A 12,407-nucleotide genomic window follows, 5' to 3' on the forward strand; every position below is an offset into this window, starting at 1 on the left:
TCATAAGATGTTTAAAGGTGGTCTAATAGCTCTACCGGCATCGTTTTTCCAAATTTTCTTATAATTCCCAGAATTAATGTCCCACAATCGGATAGTATCGTCCCAAGCGCTAGTAACGACGTACTCTTTATACATTTCTATGGCCTGATTCATATAGTACATGACAGCAAACGGAACAGCATGAATTTTTATGAAGACTATTTACCATTTCCATAATCCATATCAATAGGTATTTAATAAATCATACCTGTATTTCATCTGTATGGCCTCGCATCACATGCAGACAACGTCCAGTAGAGAAATCCCATAATCTGATAGTTCTAGATTTAATAAATATCAAAAATAAATGCTACAAATAAAGGTTGTAAATCTATACTATGGCTATCAAAAATTTATTTCCACAAAATTCGTTCATCTGTTCTCAAAAATAGTTTTATTTTTTAAGATTGTTCAAATATGAATGACTCCCTACTTATCTGCAGATGCCGTAGCTATGATCTTTCCATCAAAACAGACACCATCAATGCCACTCTGATGGCCAGTCAAAGATCTTTGGTAAAATTTTAGCATATAAGAATATAATGTCACTAGGTAAGGCATTTATTAGTCTACAGACTTGCAACTGCTGTAAATGCACCTAAAGTCCTGATAAGGTATATTGTATGCAGTAACGTAACAATATGGGAACTTCAGATAAATCTGGGAATAATAATCTACATTATATGAAAAGTGGTTTTGTGTACACTAGTCTTACCTTAAACATCTTCCTGTATTAGCATCGAAAATTCGTACGATACCATCGAAACATCCGGTAACTAGCACAGAGTTCTGCAAAATAAAATTATAATACTTGTTGTGTAATGCTAAATAACATTAAATTAAATGAATATATTTATTACAATTAGTAGGATACCTTTAAAGTCAAGCAACGAACTGAATCAGTATGATTATCTAATACATGTTTGCATGCGCCAGTATAAAGATCCCATATACGAGCTGCATTGTCCTCAGATCCTGATACGATCCATTTGCCTAAATTATAATTATTTAGAATATTGGTCAAAGGTTTTATTTTATTATTAATGTATGGCAATTTTTTTTATACTATAGTAGTAAGAATTTGTAATTAGTTTTAACGTGATTACAATGCATAGCTTTAGTTTAATTTAATTATTGAAAATTTATCTTTTTAATCTCAATCGATAATTACCATCACATGATAGACTTATTACTCTTTGCTTGTGGCCACGTAACGTATGGATACTCGTATAACGACCCGTATTCCAATTTCGATTAAGTAAATAAGCTCTAATATATATTTCCTTCCATCTACATGTCTTTAAGGTTGATTTTAGAGAATTTAACAAAATTTGATGCTGCGCTGGCGTTGTGTTGATAGTTGTTTCGTTATTAATATTTAATAAAGATTGATCATCACCGTATTTGATCCAATTTTTATCTGTACATAATTTTTTCCTGTATAGCAATACGAGTATATACGCGTATACAACATATCAGTACTATAAAAAAATTTCCAGCTTTTTTGTTAGTAAATAGTACATGGTAGCTTGGTGTAATAGTATTAAACAACCCAATTGTAGGTCATTATTGGCTACTATTTAGTAAAAAATTCAATTATATCATTTTTATTATTAGACAGTGAAAGATTAAAAGTGTATTTACCAAATTGCATTGTTATTGGCCTTCTCTCGCCACAGCCGATTGCACATGGCTATGTTACATAAATCTTTGGCTTCCAGAAGGAAAAATATCTTATCAACCAATTCGCTAGGTAAGTATGCCACAAAATTTACGGCTAGTAAAGGCTTGAGCTCTGAGTATAGAATTCTTAATTGCAAAGGCTGAAGAAGAAATTGTGATATTAAATTGCATATAAGGATGTCAATAAAACTGAATCAGGTTACATTTTAAATGCAGCTTGGTTAATTTTGGCAAACAACATTATATAATATTTCATACCTCAATGCTGACTTAGTATAATTCAGAATACTACGCGATCTTAGCACATTTAATAAATATCATTGTATAAAGTAAATTGTACATTTTATAATGATGATCGGTAAGTAACCTGGTAAAACATTATCTGTTATTTGGCAAAATAGATATTATAGAAAAACCATTTATTGCCCATAATGGATTACGTAGTTTCATGCTCAGTTACTCTTGTATTGTGGAATCGTTATTATTGTATTTCTATCGAATGTAGATGTTGTCACGGTACATAGTACCGGCTTTATTATAGTAGTTAAATGAGTATACAAAATCATGTACTGTATAAAGTAATAACTCTAACAATGGATTCTCACATGAATTGTTAGTTATTAATTGATATTTACTGAGAATTTATGAAACTTGAAATCGTAGTAATAGGTATAATAAATCCTTATTAAAGACGTCTCATAGTTTTTCATAAAAAGTAATTAAATTAGGCTGGATTCTGAAGTACTGTTTTTATCAAAAACTTGTAAAATCTTTGTAGTCGGAGGTGCAAATTGATGCATAACTATATAAGAAAACTCTCTAATATTAATAAAATTAAACTTTTCTTAAGCTCGGAACTAAATCGCTGCGACGGTTGTTGAATGTTGAGGAACTAGTAACAGATGTACATGGACCGTGACATGTACATACAGCATCACCGATAAGTTTTATTACATGCTGTATCATGGATTTTTATTAAACATTAACCATTTTACCTAATACGTATTTATCCTTCACTTAATTAAACTTCATTAAATCCTCAACTATTTCATTCTGACTAATCTAATGAAAAAACAGAAGTACGCGTATCATTTGGAGCATTATTATCCTAACAGCGTAGAGTTATTACTATACTAGTATCGATCTGGTGATGGCAATCACGAGTGAATGATTTTGTATTACTTACTTATTGCTTTTGCTGTAGTTTACAATACAGAGCATATCATTTGTAGCTTAGGCTACTGCATACCTCACATTGCAGCAGGAGCTCTAATAAAATATTATTTTGTTGTTGTTTTGTACAGTCGCAAAACAAGCGGATAATCTCGTCTCTTTTGGCACTGAAGGTAGCCATTCCTGACTATTAACAATGACCAAGTACATTAAATTTTAAATTTTAAATTATAAATTATAATTAATATACGAGTAGGTGTGTTTTTTTATTATTTAATGGATTTTTTATAAAAGCTATCTACAGTACTGTATTGGAAAGTACAGTAAAATACTGTACTGTACAACCTGTATACAGTAAGAGTTCTGTAGAGTTCTTACAGTACATACTGTAAGCACGGTACAATACTATACACTGTAAGCTACAGTCTTTTGGCCAACCTGTACTGTAGCGTTTCCGTTATTTACTACACTACTGTACTGTACTGTACTGTACTGTACTGTATGCTGTCACTGTACTGTGCTGTACTGTAGGCATGCTTCCAACTACACCAGTTTTACTAGTATGACGAATTTGGTCTTAGCAGCAATTATAAGAAGCATCAGAACAATTTTATTCGCTTTTCCTCTCGCAGTTGTAGTCAAAGTTAAGGGGACTACTGACTAGTGTATAATACTATAAATATCAAAGCTAAAGGTGTAAGGCTGTACCATCCTGAAGATATTCACTAGTAATATCGAGGAAGAAATTCTTTCTCGAAAAATGTGCATTTCTAGTTGGATGATACGGTTATAGTAGTAGTTAAGTACCATAGTTGTCCACATAAGTTGGTGTATTCTACATTCCGGAGCTGTCTAAATTTGAAAGATATCATCAATAGTTATTATAACATATATCGTATAGATCTCTAGGGCTGTAGATAGTAATATGGTAACGAATATCAATAAATTTTCCTCTATAATTATTGTTGTCTGTCTTACGACTAATTTCGCAAGAAATGTAGAAAAATGGGAGATCGATTCCTTCAGGTAAGCTCACTAACCAGGCATTATTTTTGTATTACAACCCAAATTATAGTTAGTAGGAGCAAAAGTAAATACACCTTTAAAAATAACAGTAGAAACATAGTTTGTCATAAATAATTAATTAAATATCCGATTTAAAATACTTGAAGGTGTTTTGTAACATTAATGTTCAGCGTTGGTGCATCTCCTAAATCTGTTGTCTTTTACGAGTTTATCCAACCAACTGAGCAAGCACTTGTTAGATAGTATTGACCCATCATTGCAATGAAAGCTAAAAATTGTGCATTATAACGGAGTATATGAAATATTTGTAGGACTCATTGTTTTGACTAAAGGCCTAAGACTTTAGAATTACGATTCTGTTTGGCCGTGTATAAATTACTGTATATGCTGTAGACATGTGTTGTAGTAGACATAACATTGACGTTACCACAACCAACACCAAAGATTCAAATAGATAACATAATCAATCTATTCCAGATAGTACAGTATATTGATTTTAATGATTTAAATGTATGTGTAATCACACCAGTTTATAACTTGCTTGAGGATAAGCTTATTTCTATAATATTTTTATTATTGGAATATTCGAAGTTTTCTATACTGTACTATAGGTTGATTCTGACCTGATGCCAATATATGCGTATATAGTTTGTTCATATGTGCATTTCTATGATTTTTAAACTAGGCGTGACGTTAAAGAAATGTTTTATCATGGATACGACAATTATCTTCGACATGCTTATCCCTATGATGAACTTAAACCATTATCATGTCAAGGAATGAATACTTGGGGAAGGTAGTACGCGTATAAGTATTGACGAAGAAGAATTTATACGGACGTGTAGTAATTTTGATTCACATATAAATTACAAATTTGGTAATTACTATATGCCGTTTTTATAAATTTATTAGCTTTTCTCTAACGTTAATCGACTCGTTGGATACACTACTTGTAAGTATTAATTTGTGAAACTACTAATACGCGAAAGATATGGAGATATTATATCAAATATTTACGTATATCATTGAATTCCATAACTATGAGTGAATATTTCTTAAATGATGATAAAATAAATCAGATAAATGCTTAGCAAAGATATTAAAATTTCCTCTTTAAGCGTATAAGAAGTGTGATGTAGGAGTGTGATAACGTCCTCGATCTTCTTTACTGTTCCTAGATAATGGGAAACAAGACAGAATTTGCAAGAGTAGTAAAAATATTGATCGACACCGCTAACTTTGATATCGATATCAATGTATCTGTTTTTGAAACAAACATAAGAAGTAAGTTTTAGAAACAGTTGATCGAATGGGCTTCTGATTATTCAATTATAGGATTAAAATTGCTGTAACATCATCTCGTACTAATTTTCTTTAATGGATTTTCAAATAAACGTATACTGCATGAGGTGATAAGATGGTAGCATGTAATATGTAGTTTGTCATTTACTGAAGAGACTACTAAAAAAGAGAGTATTCACTGTGAACCTTCGACAGATATAATTTTAATGTGCATCATCAATAATGTGATAACTTAGTCTAAAATTTACTTTGATGACTAGTAACTAAAAATGTACAATTATTTTTCTATTTGAAGTTGTTGGCGGCTTGCTCTCTGCACATTTGCTTTCTCATAAGGCTGGTCTTGAATTAGAAGATAATTGGCCTTGTGATGGCCCACTGTTAAGACTTGCTGTAGATGTTGCCGATCGATTATTACCTGGTGCGACTTGATTTCAGATCAATTTCATTCTAGATTTTATGTCAGCCTGTGTAGTCTTTGGTATCAACATTAATGAACGGTATTTTAAATTTCTTTCAACTGATGAAAACATCTATGCTGGAATTAAAATATGTATTATAGCGTTCGATACCCGCACCAATTTGCCTTATGGTACTATTAATCTCAGGCATGGAGTTCCTAAAGGTGAAACCACTATTACTAGTACTGCGACATGCGGTACCCTAATTGTTGAATTTGGAACGCTATCGTTACTGACAGGTAAAGTTGTAATTCAACAGCTCCATATGCGCAACTTGTACAAACTAAGGGTACTCTCTATGCGCTACACTCCGTATTTATTCCTACTTTTTAACCTTTTAGGTGTTTCGAAATACAAAGATGCAGCAATGAAATCTATTCTTGCTCTATGGGAGAAAAAGTCTGCGATTGGACTAGTAAGTCGTTCAGATGGTTACCGATATGTGCAACTATGAATGACGTTTCGTACGATAAATTCAAGGTGTTCTACACTATGCATAGGTTGGTAATCATATTGACTCTAATAGTGGATCTTGGACTGCTAAAGAATCTGGGATTGGAGGAGGCATAGATTCCTATTTTGAATACTTGGTTAAAGGTAGCTTACTAAATGATGATCCCGAGCTAATGGATATGTTTAAAGGTAATAATAACTAGTTTTATACTCTAAATTTGTCGCATTTGAGAGAGATTGGATTCTATAACATTGTACATGTTGTTGACAATGTGCTATACAGCATGAGGGATCTTATGATATATGTAATTGCAACTCTAAATTTTTTAGAGTATAACAAAGCGATTTATAAATATCTTAACTATGCTGATTGGTATGTTTGGGCGGATATGATGAGAGGAAATGTAGTCATACCTATTTTTCAGTCACTTGACGCTTTTTGGCCAGGGATTCAGGTATGATTGGTCAATACCGTTAATTTTTGATACTAATTTAACGTCAAATATTATAGCTCAGTAACCTACTTATGCAATTCGACTAAATTACGTATACAATATGATTCTGTAGTACGAAGTTATACGAGGACATTTAATCCTTACAGTTTAATAGTTATTTCATGTTTTGATCATACCGATTGTACAGTAAATCACTTTAATTTTGTAGTAGTACATTTAGTTGTCTTGGTTTTAACTACAAATCTCATACGCGCACTTTCAAGATAAGTAGTAATATGATATTAATTGCATTAGAAATGCTACTATTTTTATGGTATACTAGATACCTTTATTAACGTAATTAAAAAATGGATTGAGAATCTTTAATACGTCACGCTATTGGTCATTTTTCACTAATAAATTTTTTATTTAATATCCTATAGTCTAAGATAACTATTTTATGGTATGAATTTTTAAAGTATTTATTATTGCATATCAAAGTAGCGAAATCACGTATGTGTGATTAGCATTGTTTATCAAAATTTGATTGTTTGAAAAAGGTCTCCAATAATTAATGTAACACTAAATTCATGTTACGTACGCGTATTTAACAATAGGTATTAGTCGGAAATATAACACAAGCTGCTAAGACTTTTCGAAATTATTATTCTGTTTGGAGACGGTTGGGTTTTATCCCAGAGTCGTACGCTATTACAGATAATATGCCATACAGTAACAGGAACGAATATCCTCTTCGTCCTGGTAGGCTAAAGAAATACTATGAATGTATTTCCTTTCTTTATTTCTTACTTTTAAGAAATTTAATCGTAGTGTGATATTTATTTGTATAATTATTGAGCTATCTACTTATGTACTCTAACTAAATTACCTTAGAACTGATTGAAAGCGCTTGGTATTTATACATTGCTACAAAAGACCCTATCTATTTGGAAGCTGGTATGGAAATAACGAAGTCAATTAATAGAACCCGTACGAAATGTGGTTTTGCTACGGTAACTATCCTAATTTATATTTAATATTAGTAAACGATTTGAATTCTTTGGTACATAAATCAAATTGCCTGGCATTTGCAAAAAGGTAAAAAATGTGATGAATCACGAACTTGAAGATAGGATGGAATCTTTCTTTTTGGCTGAAACAACTAAGTATCTGTATTTACTATTTGATACCGAGAATTTTATCAACAACGACGGAAAATTTGGCGTAACATATAAATCTAAAAATGGTAAAAGTTGTATTCTCGACAGTGGAAGTTACATTTTTAATACTGAAGCTCATCCGATTGATAAAGGTGCATTTGACTGTTGCCACAGTCTTGGTGAGTATTGCATCTTTATTGAATCTTCTACGTACCGTAGTATGTACTAGGTTTCTCATAGATTATTAGAAATGTGAGTGTTTCTGGTATCTATGGCTTAGTCTGTGTACGTTTCTTAGTTGGAAGCTCAATTTCCTTGACTTGTTTTGACTATATGCTATCATTTTATGATCTAGATTCCAAAAAATTCTCTAAATTATCTGCTTTAAAATGTGAAGCCAATACCTTCCGAAGCCGATTGTCCACTGCTAGTGCAATAATTTAGCCAGCACTAGAAGGATAAAAGTGATATTGCTAAGTATTGCTTTGATGGTTTCTTTCGTTATTCAAGCATCAATAATGGCTGTATTTCCGATTTATTAAAAGTTTATAATACTGACTGTTACCAATACAATTACTAATTTTAAAAGGAAAATAATAACCGCCTATTACGATTATAAATTAACTGTTACTGCATATACTTTCAAATGTGATATCAATATTAAATAAAAGATTTTATGTCATGAGGGTTGTAGAAACTGTATTTGATTAGTATCCTACCACCTATCACTAAAATATCTGATAGTATGTATATCTATAATACTTAGGTTAAGATATGATTCTATGAGAATCAGTTGACCCACAATGGATGATAAAATTGTAGAAATATCTAGCTAAGTAACCTGGTTCGAACCAGAGGTAAACTGTTCGTGAATATTTTACGAACTGATATACCTATTGGTGTAATGATATAAATACATGGTGCATTTTGTGCATATTCACTCTTACACGATACTAAATCTAGCATGAGTGGCAATAAGTACTTGATGAAACCACCAAATTGTCTGTAACTTCAACGGTAGTATGGCTTCTTTGCAGAGATTTTACTTTTGTGAAGCCCATGGTTAGTGCTTTAAAATTTATTCATCGTCCCTTGGCATAGTTATTTCCTTAGTGCATTCAATGATTTCGTTTGCTAAAGATTCTGTACTTGCACATAACACACGTCGAGCCATTATATCCAATTCACCTCCTACAAATAATAAGAATAAAAATGCTCTTATTTTGATGTGTACTTAAAAATTGGATAAAATATTATAGAACATGTTAATATAGAAAGTGATTATACTGTCTTAAATGTTTGGACTTATTAATAATATCAAAGAGTATCATTAAATCATCCATATGCTTCTAACTTACCTCTTGTGTCTATAACGACCCCACCTGCCTCTCTAACTATTAGGTCTCCAGCAGCCATATCCCAACAATGAATGCCAGTTTCAAAGTAAGCATCACCACCACCACGAGCAACCTGACACATATTTAAAGCAGCGGAGCCCAAACATCTTATACTATTTTTATATGATACAGAGTAGCATTTTCTCATCTTTGGCATAAAATACCCGTACATGATATTGTACTGTATTGCATATACAAATAAAAAATTTACCCGTGAGCTGGTATTGGCTTACTAATTACACCACGCATGTTGGCTACTATTGAATCGATGATTTCCTGATCTCGGCTAGAACCGTATTCAGAAATAACTAATGCTTTGTTAAGATCTAGATAGAATTGATTACAAGAACTGATGTGAATGTCATGTTGGATTCGGTTACATTCAAATGTCAAGATAACTTTCGCTTACTTGTTTGATTAGAAACCGAAATATTTTTACCATTACAAAAAGCGCCATGTCCAAGTCTAGCCGTAAACATCTCATCGAGGATACAACTGTAAACGGCTGCAATTTCCGTCTACCCACGTACAAGATCGATTCATTATTCATCATATATGAGATTATATTTCAAGTAAAATAATTATTCTGCAATATACGAATGGTGTAGTCCAATTTTTCAATTGGACAGAAATTTGTAATTTAAATTATCCATCAACTGATAGTTTGGACGAGGACAATAAGGAGTCTATAAATGCTGAGAGTAGTTTTAGGAAGAGTTTTATAGTAAAATCAATATCTAAATGTTATAATTAAGTCTTATGGGAGTATGAAGCAAATCAGATGTTTGTGAGTATGGTCATAGATTGTTAAATTCAAATCATGGTATAGTGATATTTTGATTATGTATTATAGAGTTCTAAATCTCTGTTGGTGCTTCTGACGCTATATAAAAGAAATATGGGTATATCATATTGTTGCAAGCATTGATATCTATTGCCTCACCTTCTTATTGATCTTAAGAGCGATAGATACTGCAACGAAAGGAATTCTATAAGATACAGATATAATGTTGCAGTGATAGTTACCATATGCATTGACTTAATACGAGCGGTGAGCTTTTAAAGCAGATTAAGTATACAGTACCATAGTATCATATCCTAGATCGTAAACTTACAAATTTATGTAAATTACGAGGTGAAAATATTGCGACTCTGTAGTTCCACAACAGTTTCAGCTCGTAATAAATATAGGACCGAGCCTTGAATAACGCTATTATAATGTAAAGGAGTAAATACTGCACTTTGAAATGTACACCTGTCTCTATTTCATATAAATTATCCAGTATTTAACGCAACGAACGAATGCGAGTGCTGTGATAATTCGACGTGGTAACAGTTTACATGATTGTGTGATTGTGTCATTGCTAAAACGATTAGTGAGCTACATGTTATTACAGTAGGATGAATAACTGTATCTTAATTCTGTACGTATTTTACCGTGAGTTATACAATTATAGCTTTACCTATGAACAAAATTTGTAGTTCCATCCAATGGATCGATGATCCACGTTGGTTTATCAGTTAGTTGACACGATTGACCGTCTGCTGATGATTCTTCACCAATGAAACTGCATATTTATACAAATATCAAAATCAAAAGTAAAAGGTCAATGTCAGTCGAGTTATTTTGGAGTGATAGAAAATCGCACAGTACTACTGAAATAGTATTTGTCTTACCATCACAAGGCAGGTAGACTGCCAACTCCAATTTATAGTATTAATGTAAATAAAATAACTGAATGAAAGATTAAGTATACCAGTAGCCGCTATAATAATATATTAATTATATATTGTAGCAAGATTTTAACAGATGCAATATACTCTAATAATAAACCTACCAATGTGTTGGGTATTTGGTTCTTAGAGTCGATATAATCAGCTTTTCAACTTCCTGATCAGTTTGGGTTACTAAATCAGCACTACAACTCTTTGTCATGATAGTTTTATCATTTGAATAGGCCTTCTTGATTACCTGCAGGTAAAATACAATTTATATCTCTTAACTTCATGCTTGTGATTTAATGAGGCTAACTGCTTCATAATTACCGGTACCAAATACCTTATATACTGTGTGCTGGTATGTATTACACGTGATTATTACTACTACATTAAGTTGTGCAAAACGAAGGGTTTACATTACTTTATTATGTGATCGCGACTGTCTGCTTATTACGCTGACAATACATATAATGGTGCTTCATACTGTACAGTGTGATATATGAGTAATTGATAATTATCAATTAAATCTATCGTTGCTTTCTTGCGATATGGTAGCAGATTCCTAGGGAGTCATGAAAGCCGGAAAATTTAATCTCCTAATAATTATTATTATTATTATCCATTCATTCATTTAATTCATTAATATTACGAACAAATCCATTGGTGATGAAGAAAACTAAGAGTACACGATACGAATCCTGCTCTGCCTGACAACAAGCTCACAAGGTTTGCTTTACGTTAGTAATTACGATAGCTAGTTGATCATTAATTAATGATATTCTGTACGCAACCTGTCCAGCCGTTCTCGCTACTTGTTCACAAGTTTCTAAGTATTCACCCAATTGATCCATTTCTTGTTCAGAGCATCCAGTTATGCTACGATCTTCCTATTTTACTTTTACTGCGGTCAGGGACTAACGGTCTCGCAGCACGTAACAATATAATATAATATACAGTAATACAGTATACTGTATATACGGTAATATACAGTACAGTATGTACTGTATTCTGTGCTGGAATACTACTGTACTGTACAGTAGGCGCCCATGAACAAAACTACTGTAGTATAAGTACAGTACAGTACTGTACTGTACTGTTGTCTACTACCGTACAGTACAATGTGTACTGTACAATGCGTATTACGATGTGACTTGTTTTTAAAATGGTTGGAGCTACAGTACATGTAAGAGCGACTGATAGTTTGTATTATTCAATGCTGCGATAAAAAGTAATCAAAATATCAAGAGCCAATTGCTCAAGGTTGTGCTGATCTGTCTGCATGGAATTGGAGCCAAATTGAAAGTCCATTTTTTCACAATTGAAAGACATAATTTAAGGCAACACTGTAGCTGAACATCTTTCAACCATTTTAGAAGGCTTGCCACGCCCCTGTAATGGTAGTCTTTACAGTACTGTACAGTACAGTAAAAGCTTTGGTACAGTACAGAGTACTGTACTGCTAACTACTGTGCTGTACAGTATACTGTACTGTAATAAGAACTACTGTACTGTAGTAAGATCTATACGCAGTAAGTACTGTATAGTGTACTGTACTGTATA

At 32.3% G+C, this 12,407-nt stretch overlaps 3 protein-coding genes across 3 annotated transcripts; 1 reads left to right on the forward strand and 2 right to left on the reverse strand.

Annotated features, from left to right (window-relative positions):
• On the reverse strand, window positions 1–3,076 carry TRIADDRAFT_52513 (uncharacterized protein; the record flags this gene model as incomplete). The annotated part of the gene is made up of 7 exons (XM_002108941.1): window positions 1–144; window positions 248–320; window positions 755–828; window positions 914–1,032; window positions 1,211–1,476; window positions 1,684–1,862; window positions 2,972–3,076. The coding sequence occupies 7 exons, from the start codon at window positions 3,074–3,076 to the stop codon at window positions 1–3; spliced, it is 960 nt and encodes a 319-aa protein (XP_002108977.1).
• A 744-nt stretch (window positions 3,077–3,820) lies between these two features.
• Window positions 3,821–8,175, forward strand: TRIADDRAFT_52514 (uncharacterized protein; the record flags this gene model as incomplete). Its single annotated transcript, XM_002108200.1, has 13 exons — window positions 3,821–3,921; window positions 4,607–4,717; window positions 4,834–4,873; window positions 5,100–5,205; window positions 5,519–5,644; window positions 5,786–5,923; window positions 6,026–6,099; window positions 6,185–6,326; window positions 6,468–6,592; window positions 7,189–7,333; window positions 7,466–7,584; window positions 7,670–7,910; window positions 8,087–8,175. 13 exons carry the CDS (start codon window positions 3,821–3,823, stop codon window positions 8,173–8,175), a joined length of 1,557 nt encoding a protein of 518 aa, XP_002108236.1.
• Window positions 8,176–8,809: 634 nt separating this feature from the next.
• Window positions 8,810–11,698, reverse strand: TRIADDRAFT_52515 (uncharacterized protein; the record flags this gene model as incomplete). The annotated part of the gene is made up of 8 exons (XM_002108942.1): window positions 8,810–8,922; window positions 9,090–9,241; window positions 9,340–9,454; window positions 9,538–9,646; window positions 10,072–10,117; window positions 10,592–10,696; window positions 10,967–11,100; window positions 11,639–11,698. 8 exons carry the CDS (start codon window positions 11,696–11,698, stop codon window positions 8,810–8,812), a joined length of 834 nt encoding a protein of 277 aa, XP_002108978.1.
• Between the last annotated feature and the right edge of the window lie 709 nt (window positions 11,699–12,407).

Source organism: Trichoplax adhaerens, genomic scaffold (assembly GCF_000150275.1).
Source record: "Trichoplax adhaerens TRIADscaffold_1 genomic scaffold, whole genome shotgun sequence".
Taxonomy (NCBI): Eukaryota; Metazoa; Placozoa; class Uniplacotomia; order Trichoplacea; family Trichoplacidae; genus Trichoplax; species Trichoplax adhaerens.